The sequence below is a fragment of the Pantherophis guttatus genome, chromosome 4, assembly GCF_059756535.1.
Source record: "Pantherophis guttatus breed Tessera chromosome 4, ASM5975653v1, whole genome shotgun sequence".
Taxonomy (NCBI): Eukaryota; Metazoa; Chordata; class Lepidosauria; order Squamata; family Colubridae; genus Pantherophis; species Pantherophis guttatus.
Genome location: NC_142066.1, coordinates 98,909,241 through 98,920,410, shown reverse-complemented (window position 1 = coordinate 98,920,410; position 11,170 = coordinate 98,909,241). Strand labels below are relative to the sequence as shown.

Sequence of the window (11,170 nt, the reverse complement as noted above, 5' to 3'; positions counted from 1 at the left end):
GTGGTGGCTTGAAGACATGTCAATGATGCAACAATTATGCATGCTGTGATATTATCAACAAATGCCACTGTTACATACTTGTGCCCCAATAGCAGATGATAATGACATGTATTTGTTGTCATGTATTATGTATCTGTTGTCATTTAATCCCAAACTCCCCTCCCAGCAGACATCCATATATACTGTACAACTTAGTATCCCATGGAAAATAAAAATTTTCATTCAATTAAGTACAATAAAAAATGCAAATGCAACTCTATACTGTGGAAATGTTTATTATAGTTTATTGAAATTTCACTTTCCTACATCAATATTTGAAATTAACTTTTTTCAGTAAACCAAGCCCATGTTTGGGTACTAAAGTACAGTTAAAGAATATAAACAACAGTGATTTCCCAGTCCTTAGAAAAGCATAAAGAATTAGAGGGAAAGTGGGTAAACGTATCAGTATAATACTAAACTGTAGGGTATAGTTAGTATTGGACACAAATGAAACCAGAACATATTTAAGTTAAGTTTTTTTCTACTCCAAAGTCTACATTTTTAGCAATTAGACATTTGTGTTATTATTTTTAAATATTTCTATTCAGATCTAGTTTTCCTATTCTATATCTCAACCATAGGTAGTCCTCAACTTACAAATATTCACTTAGAGACCAAAGTTATAATGGCACTGAAAAAAGTGACTAATGACCAGTTTTCACATTTAACAATTGTTGTAGTATTCCTCTGGTCACATGATCAAAATTTGGGCACTTGGCAACTCGCATGTATTTATGACAGTTGGGATCAATTATCATAATAACTTAAAGACTACATATATTTATCTGTATAAGTAGTCAAATACTTAATTTTGACTGTACACTTAATTTTTACAAATAAAAATTTAATCTCATTGAGATTAAAGCCTCTGCAATAATATGCAGATTGTAATTGTTCTGTTAATTTGTAGTTTCATTTGTAACTACTCTCTGTAATGAAGAAAAATGGCAATCCAAAAACTCAAATGGCCAGTAAATGATTTTTACTTACTTAATGGGGGCAGAACAACTTAAGTTGTTTCTAAAAAAGGCAGAAAAAATTAATAGCATAACAGATTTTTTTTTTGAAACATTAGCCAAATCTTTAAAAACAGTGGGCCTTAGCTGAATATAATATGCTCAGAATCAGTGTTAATAAACTAACCCAAATCTTTAACTTTTTTTCTCCTCTCTTTTCCTACTCTTTTAAAATGGAACCTTATTTCTTTTCAGCAAAAATATTTCCTTCTAATGATTAATATGCTACCTTCTATTATCTTGGTCCATGTTGAAAATACACGTTGTGAGAAAAGTCACTTTTAATGCTGAGCATATCTCCAGTTGATGAGTGATGAGAAGTAGCTTTTCCACCCATTACCAGCATCTCTTCTTCTTTAATTTCCATGGCTTTCTTATAGAGCTCAGCAGCCTTCTCAAACTCACCTCCTTCATAACTTTGGGGAGAAAAGAAGGTAGAATTTAATAAAGTCTTAATAAAGGTCTTTGTTTGAGCAGGAGGTTGAATTAGAGGACCCCTAAGGTCTCTTTTAACTCTGTTATTCTGTTAAAGATTCATAATCTACATTTAGTACCTAATCCTCATACCAAATCATCTGTATACACAGAAACATCCACCATCTTTCCCATTACAGCTTGGATTCAACAATATGGAGAATTTTTTATTCAGTCATTCAGTCATATGCAGCCTCCACCCTTAGCTGGATCTTGCAAGGCTAGAAGCAGACTAAGTGCCTCAAAATATGGCTGCATAAAAGCTTCTGATATTCAGTACCGTCTGTCTTGAATTCAACATGTCTCAATTATATCATCAATATAAATGTTAGGGGCTGCTATAATTAGTGGCAATTTATTTATCTAGAATAGAACAAACACGTTTACTTGATACCTTAGCACAGCCAAATTTTTTAATGTTTCCCCTACACGAGGATGCATATGCCCAAAGCTGTCTTCATAAATTTTCAGTGCACGTTCATACAGAGGCAACGCTTCCTGATGTTTTTTCTAAAAGAGACAAGAAAACAAAATTAGGAATGCATTTTTAAAAAATTTACTGTAATTCATTTTAAAGCCGGAAAATCAGTCTGTTTGCCTATAGGACAAGATTTATGCCTATAGGAAGTGAATATCCCCTCTCCCAAAATTTTAGCAGTTATTACATTAAGTAAAATCATGTGCAAACATTAAGATCCTTCCTCCCTTTCTTCCTCTGTCCATCAGAAGGACAGATTGGGGGAGGAAAGTTTAAATTTCTCCATGAATTTGAAACTCAAAATTGGCTAGCCACTGACCCATTCCTTTATATGTGCCCTTCCTCAAAAGTTTTTTTTTTTAAACAGCAAGGAAAAATATGATTGGAAAAAAACCCTAGAAGTCATCTTTTATATAATAAGTAGCATGTTGATGCACACTCTACTTCTGTATCTGTATCAATTTGTCTCAGATTAAAGAAATATTTTCACTTCTATTTTCATGCTGATGAAATTTGCTAATCTGTGTTTTTCACAGTACCCGAGATATGAGTTTTAGGGTAAACAGTACATATATCATCATACATTTTACCTTTTTTTTAATTAAGGAAAGGAAACTTACCATTTGACAATAAAGAACTGCCAGATTTACTAAAGCAGTAGCCACACTTGGATGTTTTGGACCGAAGGATTTTTGTCTAATTTCAACAGCAAGCTCATACAGAGGAACAGCTCTATCAAGCTTTCCCTAGGAAATAAAGCAAGCATGAGTGAGCTCAAAGTACATCAAAACAAAAACTTTGCAAAACTGAAAAGTTTACACATTCTGGGTGTTTATTTCCTTCCTTTCCACAAATCAGTCTTTTTACCAATAGAAGTCTTTTTATTGTTAACTCCACAAACAGGTCCATACAGTTTTAGGCAACATTTATGGAAGTGGTTTGCAACTGTTTTTTTCCTAGGACTGAGACAGAGTGACTGACACAAATTCATCTAGTTGACTTCCATATAGGAGATCTCATATTTCTCTGCTCTTAGTCTAGTGTTTTAACCAACAGACCGGTGCTTCTTAAATTGGGGCTAATTTAAGCATATTCTGGAGGTAATGAAGCAATTTCATTAAAAGCCTTGGTGGCACAGCAGACTAAAGCACTGTTCAGTAACACCAGGTGCCTGCAATTACTGCAAGTTCAAATCTTACCAGCTCAAGGTTGACTCAGCCTTCCATCCTTTCGAGGTAGGTAAAATGAGGACCTGGTTTGTGGGGGCAATAAGCTGACTTTGTATAAAAAAAGAACACCACTGGGGGGGGGGGGGGCAAAAGCCCTACTAAGCAGGTATATACAAAAGTATGAAGGCTATTGCTTAACGCATTGTAAGCCGCCCTGAGTCTCCGGAGAAGGGCGGCATATAAATCGAACCAATAAATAAATAAATAAATTTCTAATTGCTTATTTCTGAATGAGAATCTACTTTGGGGTTGCTGTGGTTGCTGCCAAGGTATTTGTATAAAACAGCAGTCCAGGATCTTTTCCTGCCTGGGAAAAGAGATTACTGGGTTAGTTTAAGAACCACTGCACTACACTAAATTGCCTTTCTCAATCCGCTAGGGATGTGCAGAACAGTTTGAATTACAAACACTTTGAGCACAGAGTAACTGATTCAGGTAACTTGTGTACAAAACAAAATAGGTAGATGTTTGTCCAAGTAGCATCCAGAAACAGGATCATTTTCCTGGATGGGAATTAAAATTTCAGATGGAAAATGTATCAAGTGTTCTATTTGAGATAACAAGATGAAGCCCAACTTCATTTTCTTCCAACTCATAAGTAGACCAACCTGTCCTCTTTATAGCCCCAAATTCAGCTCAAAAGTTGGTCTGACTCCAACACAAAGGATCCTACCTCTCACCACTTGTATTTCCTAATGGAGGGGGTATGTCTGATTGGCCAAATGTCTATGGAGATTCTCAATCATCCAGGTCACAGTTGTCCCAAAGGTGCTTTTTCAAGAGGCAACTGGACTTTCTGGTGAAGGAGTATGAACAGATTTCCAGAAAAATTGCAAACTACAGGAACCATTTGTGTTTCAGTTTGAGATGCAGACAGCAGACTCATCCCCAACAGCCTGTGCTTGTACTCAACAGTGAAGGGATACAGAACAGAAAACATCCTGCAGAAAGCACAGCTCCATCTTCTCAATGAAAGACCAGAAACTCCAGTTGCCTCTTGAAAAAGCACCTTTGGTCTGATTGGCTAATGTGACCAAATATAAAATGAGAATGCTACAGAATCTGAATGAACAAGAGTGCTGTTCAGGGTTGAATGTTTGTGACTGTTCACATGACTCCTAAGTAAGAAAGAGAAATCATGGGCTGTCTTATGGCCTGTTGCCTTAGGGTACTGCATTATAGTCTGGTAGAGTGCATTCTGGAACAAGCTGCTTTTCTGGACAGCAGGAACAGTTGCAAGGAGGAGAGAGCAGCAGCAACAACAGAATCAGAGAGCTATCCTTCCTGGTTCTTATTTGCCCAGCAGCCATGCTTAGGCTCTGCAGAAGCTTTTGTTGTCTTATATATCTATAGAGGCAGGGATGGAATTTTTACCATCACTGACAAATTCTATCGTGTTCCCCCAGAATGTGGAGATTCATGGAGGAAAAAATGTTTTGGATTTTTGTTTCTCTTGGAATTATCTGGATCTTATTTCATGACAGACTTGCTGCCAACAAAGAGTCTTGCCATGACTGTAGACTATTTACAGTGGTATCAGGACCATTATCCTAGTTGCTTCTTGCAATAATATCCTGCCACAAGCTACAAGACCTGTATTAAATTATAATGAAGGTGAGAAAGACCAAAAACAAAGAATATACTGTACATTAGCAATCAAAAAAGAAAAAAATCCAAGGATGGTTAGACTAGGGTTATCACACAACTCAGCTACAAAAATAATAGTTTAAAAAAGCAGCGAAGAGTCAAGAGTTTCTCTATCTCTTTGTTGTTGTGTCTAGTGGTTGCTGAACTTTTTTAATGCCAGAGAATTCTTTTGGGTTTCTTCACTGAAATTCTCAAAACACTATGAACAAATTGAGTATTTTTTCCCTGTTGAACTGTGGTCAATTTGAAAAAGTACAATAGAGGTTTTTGGGTGTGTTATTTCATTTCAAGCTCAAAATAAAACATATTTCTTGTTTGGGCAGACCCCTAAATCTAATTAAAATTTTGTAGTTAAAATCAGAATTTTGCAACTAAACCAACTATTTTTTATGTGTACATAAATTTACATTTGCAGGTGCACACACAGACACAGAAATGGACATACATGTACAACTACATAGACTCACAGAGAGAGAGCATGCACTGCTTTCATAGTTCTGGAGGAGGATAATGAATAATCTTTCTGAAATAAAATTTCAGTTTGAACACTTTGGTGTACTTAGTACGTAACCAGAGATAGATAAGTTTTTGCTTTTGGGGCACTAATGTCAATAGTCCAACTCAGTGATGATCAATGATCAGAAATTCTTGGCATTGAATTCTAAAGTATCCATAATGTTAGACATCAATACCTACCATCTTTTTGTAAAGCACAGCTAGATGTTTCACAGTGTAAGCCAAAGAAGGATGGTCAGGTGCTAAAGCTCGTCTCCTGATGTTCAATGCTCGCTCATACAATTCCTCTGCCTTGTAATAGTTCTTCTTTTCATTGTTGAGGGCTGCTAAATTGTTCAGTGACTGGGCACAATCAGGGTGACTGGGTCCAAGAACTCGTTCTCTCATTTCCAAAGAACGTTTCAAGAAAAGTTCTGCTGTTCTATCAGCCAGTTTAGAAATAAGTATCAGTGTATATTGTCATGTCAATGGCACACCACCATAGTAACACTAACAAACAGAAAGGTTGCTAATTTATTTTAATGGAAATCTTCATCCCCTGAAGTCAAGTTACTTATAACTGTAATTTATTGTTCACTCATTTATTTTGTTCAAAAGACTTGTATGGCTGCATGTCTTAAAGCACAACTCTGTTCACAAAACCATAATACAAACTTAAAACCTGGCATTTCAGTCATCCCCTAGGAATTCCCCAACAATCAGTCATAGATAATTAGATATAGGTCCTGACGGTCTCAAGAAAGCTAAATTCCAGAAGCTAAAAACCCATGCCAGATACCTTCCGCAAGGCAGGAGAGCCATGGAAAAGCATATTCCAAGCACCCACTAGAAGGCAACATTTTATGGAACAGACTTGGAGTGTGCTTACACAATCTGTCAGGGATAGGTGGTCCCACAAATAATTTAGTCCATGCCATGTAAAGCTTTAAAGGTGATAATTAGCACATTTAATTGCAGTCAAAGTAAACAGGGAACTACAGTATATCACAGAAATGATATTTACATCTTGTAAATATTTAAGTATATATTTTCATGTGACAACATTTAAGAAATGGCACTTGGTTACAATGTAAAGTAGTGAGTATACAGCTTGTATAACAGTATAAATGTGCTGTCATCTCAAAATAATGCAACACACAGCCATTGTCTAAACTGGTGGCAACAAAAGTGAGTACACCCCTAAGTGATAATGTCCAAATGGGACCCAAGTTGCCGTTTTCCCTCCCTGGTGTCATGTGACTCGTTAGTGGAACAAGGTCTCAGGTGTGAAGGGGGAGCAGGTGTGTTAAATTTGATGTTATCGCTCTCACTCTCTCATACTGGTCACTGGAAGTTCAATATGGCACCTCATAGCAATGAAGTCTCTGAGGATCTGAAAAAATGAATTGTTGCTCTACATAAAGATGGCCTAGACCTGTGATAGCAAACCTATGGCACGAGTGCCACAGGCGGCAGGCAGAGCCCTCTCTGTCGGCACGCAAGCTGTTGGCCCAGCTCAGCTCCCCTGCACATGTGTGTGCGTCTCCCGTCGACCATCTGCTTTTCAGGTCACTGCCACACATACATGGGGTGCATGCAGGAGACACGTGTGCATGTGGGTGGTGGTGGAGTGCTGGGGGTTGCGCGCGCATGTGCGGGACACACACAGGGCCGCACGTGACTGCATGTGGGGCGGTGCACGCAGGGGATCATGCACGCATTGGATTATGGGTGCGTTCATGCACTTTCAGCATGCAACAACAAAAAGGTTAGCCATCACTGGCCTAGACTATAAGAAGATTGCCAAGACCCTGAAACTGAGTGGCAGCACGGTGGCCAAGACTATACAGCTGTTTAACAGGACAGGTTCCATTCAGAACAGGCCTCGCCATGGTCGACCAAAGAAGTTGAGTGCCCATGCTCAGCGTCATATCCAGAGGTTGGCTTTGGGAAATAGACGTATGAGTGCTGCCAGCACTGCTGCAGAGGTTGTAGGGATGGGGGGGGGGGTCAGCCTGTCAGTGTTCAGACCATACTCCGCACTCAGCATCAAATTGGTCTGCAGGGCTGTCGTCCCAGAAGGAAGACTCTTCTAAAGATGATGCATAAGAAAGCCCGCAAACAGTTTGCTGTAGACAAGCAGTCTTAAGACATGGATTCCTGGAACTATGTCCTGTGGTCCGATGAGAGCAAGATAAACATACTTGATTCAGATGGTGCAAAGTATGTTTGATGGCAATCAGGTGAGGAGTACCCTGTTTCCCCCAAAATAAGACATCCCCTGATAATAAGCCCAATCAGGCTTTTGAATGCATGGCAATAAGGCCAAGCACTTATTTCAGGGTTCAAAAAAATATATAATAATATATTTTCGGGGGGGAACGGTACAAAGACAAGTATGTCTTGCCTACAGTCAAGCATGGTGGTGGAAATGTCATGGTCTGGGGCTGCATGAGTGCTGCCGACACTGGGCAGCTACAGTTCATTGAGGAAACCGTGAATGCCAACATGTACTGTGACGTACTGAAGCAGAGCATGATCCACTCCCTTCGGAGACTGGACCGCAGGGCAGTATTCCAACATGATAACGACCCCAAACACACCTCCAAAATGACCACTGTCTTGCTAAAGAAGCTGAAGGTAAAGGTGATGGACTGGCCAAGCATGTCTCCAGACCTAAACCCTATTGAGCATCTGTGTGCATCCTGAAATGGAAGGTGGAGGTGCGCAAGGTCTCTAACATCCACCACTCCGTGACGTTGTCATGGAGGAGTGGAAGAGGACTCCAGTGGCAACATGTGAAGCTCTGGTGAACTCTATGCCCAAGAGAATTAAGGCAGTGCTGGAAAATAATGGTGGCCACATAAAATATTGACACTTTGGGCCCCATTTGGACAGTATCACTTAGGGCTGTACTCATTTTTGTTGCCACCAGTTTAGACATTAATGGCTGTGTGTTGTGTTATTTTGAAGGGACAGCACATTTACACTGTTATACAAGCTGTATACTACTTTACATTGTAGCCAAGTGCCATTTCTTCCGTGTTGTCACATGAAAAGATATACTTAAATATTTACAAAATGTGAGAGGGTGTACTCACTTCTGTGACATACTGTAAGTTCCCAGTTCACACAAGTGACGCATTAAATCTGCAAACCCAGAAGTCCCACCCTACCTGTGCTGCTGCTTTCTGAACCAGATATTGCTTCTGAGTGATTTTCAGGGGCACTTTGAAGTGAGGAGGGTAAGTGAACAGCAATCTCCACTGATCCCCAAGGCCTAGCCTCACAAACAAGGTCCTTCAACCAATAATGCCCTAGAGCAGGGGTGTCAAACTGGTGGCCTGCAGGCCGGATGCGTCACGCACAGGCCACGCCCACCCCAGCTCTGTGAATGAGAAAATCTTCATGATACGTCACATGACAGCAACGCGATGTGGCGAGTTTGACACCCATGCCCTAGAGGCTACCAGAAACATGCATATAATGATAGTCATATCACTATCTCTGCCCTGGAGTCGTGGCCAATGCCACACTTGAAGCCTAAGAGGACACATTTCAGAGAGGAGGGCCCTGCATTCAATGGCTCAGTCAGACAGGTCAGCTCAGCCCTCATCCTCAAAACATGATTGGATCACAACAAATCTGCATTCAAGATAATAATTAAGTCATGTCACATTTCAGTTGAAAAATAATGTATTCCTAGAAAATCACACAATTTGCTACTAGGTTTAGTTTTGACTTATTAAGTTCTGATTATTAAGTACCTGATTATTATTAGTAGTAAATCACTCTTTTAATTTAGTATCTGTATAAATTGAGACAAGTATGGTTTATTAATAAAAATAGTTCCTTTTCTTTCCATGAATTACAGATAGAGATCTGGTCTGCTTGGTCAGTTCTTAAGATTTTCTTATCAGAAAAAAACTATAAATAATAATCAAACAACAAGATGGGCAGTGTAAAATTAAATTAAACTAAATTAATATATACACACATAGTGAACATAACATGTCTGAACTCCAATTCTGGAGTCATCTAGAAATTGTGATTGGCCAAAATATTTTGAATTCATACTATATAGGGTATTATGTGACCTGCATTAAAATAAAGCTGTCTTTAATATCATGCTTTGTACTGGCAAATAAATATCAAGTTTTCCTTTGAGACTTTGATAAACTCAACATTTCATGCTTTTATTACAAAGGTAATGAGTTAATGCAAAAAAAAAAGGTCATTCGTTTTAATTACATTAATTTTGCTGTCCTTTAAGCAAGTAGAAAATATTCATTTAATATTCTTAATATATTTATTAAAGGCTATTCAATATCAATACTTCCAGAAATGGAACTTTTGCATAGAATTAATGCAAGTATTCTAGTTAGTTTCCAAAAAACCTTCAACTTAAAATATATAAATTGTCACCTGGTTATTACTTACTCCAGATTATTCTGAAGATAGTAGAGAACTCCAAGCTCATTAAGTGTACGAGCATTATCTGAAGTATCTTTACCTAAAGTCAGCTCTTCCAGCTGCAAAGATCGTTGACGAAGAAGAGCAAATCCATACTAAACCAAATAAAGAAATTATTGCCTTGATATTCTTATGTCCAATGATAGAACTAAGGGAAAACATGCTTGGAGTCAACCTGCAGAATCCGTTACAGAATCTGAATATGGATTGTTCCACAAAAAAATGCATGCATTACTAACTACTGTACAATATGTCCTCCCCAGTTTGATACTATATTTTAAAGCAAGGAAAGGGGAAGCTTAAATTATATTATAAAGTATATAAATATATCCCTCAAATTATCTATCCATTTAGATGAGAGAGAGTCAGAGAAAGAGAATATTTGCATGAAAAATCTTTTTTTTTAAAAAAAAGAAAGAGGGGAGAAAGAAAAATAAGTAGGAATGGCAGTACTTCTAGACATTTTTTCAGAATTATAAAAATACTTCTGATTTTAAAAAACCTTTTGAGGAAAAGGAATCAAAATCTATTTTGATATGGAAATTTAATATAGCTAAATGTGATATAAAACTTTCAAGTTGTATTCATAAATAACATTTGAATTAATTTATTGCAATCGCCAAAACCATGTAAATGAATACATACTAACTAGAATGCCAATCTAATTTGAGAACAACTTTGCCATTTTTCTAAAAATGGTGACTCAAGCCAACAGTCATTGCTTATATAAAGACATTGACCACTATACAGTGAAGTTACATGTATTTACCAGACTGCCTTTCCGTCTTGCAGTTTTTTGCTGAATTTTAAAGGATTTCTTCCTAAGATGTTCAGCCTGTTCAAATCTAAAATGAAAAATTCAATTAATAATAACAGTGGTAGATCAACAGAAGTTTTAGCAGTAGAATATATTTATAAGATCATCATTTCTCAGGATGTAATGGGTATTGGTTCCAATAAAAGTCAACAAATAGAGAGGTCCTGCCTACACAGGACTGTATAACTCTTCTTTAGAATATTGCTGTAGGCATCAACATATACAGATTTAAACCTTTTCCTTCTAATTTCATCTTTATATTTTCTTCTTTCAGTTGTTCCCTCATTAATAGCCCACAGAAATCTGGCACAATGCAGACACCAAGGACAATATGTAGCTTTCATGTAAGTATTAGCTGTGAATATGAATGTTTGAACTTTAACTGTCCTTCTGGTTGAATTCTGATGATTCTATGAACTAATCTGTATTATTTTCTTGGCAAAAGTATTTTCTATTTTTTTCCCATGATTTTTTTTAGTTCCTAATGTAGCTTATGAGT

At 37.6% G+C, this 11,170-nt stretch overlaps 1 protein-coding gene across 2 annotated transcripts in view; it reads right to left on the bottom strand.

The window, feature by feature from the left end:
• Positions 1-259: 259 nt before the first annotated feature.
• NPHP3 (nephrocystin 3) overlaps positions 260-11,170 on the bottom strand; it is a 105,423-nt gene continuing 94,512 nt past the window's right edge. For both annotated transcript variants that reach the window (XM_034404065.3, XM_034404066.3), the window contains 6 exons: positions 10,624-10,699; positions 9,822-9,949; positions 5,583-5,823; positions 2,631-2,756; positions 1,927-2,042; positions 260-1,474 (listed from right to left, as the gene is read on the bottom strand). In XM_034404065.3, coding sequence (XP_034259956.1) covers positions 1,294-1,474; positions 1,927-2,042; positions 2,631-2,756; positions 5,583-5,823; positions 9,822-9,949; positions 10,624-10,699 — 868 coding nt within the window. In that variant the 3' untranslated portion in view covers positions 260-1,293. The remainder of the gene's footprint in view (positions 1,475-1,926; positions 2,043-2,630; positions 2,757-5,582; positions 5,824-9,821; positions 9,950-10,623; positions 10,700-11,170) is intronic.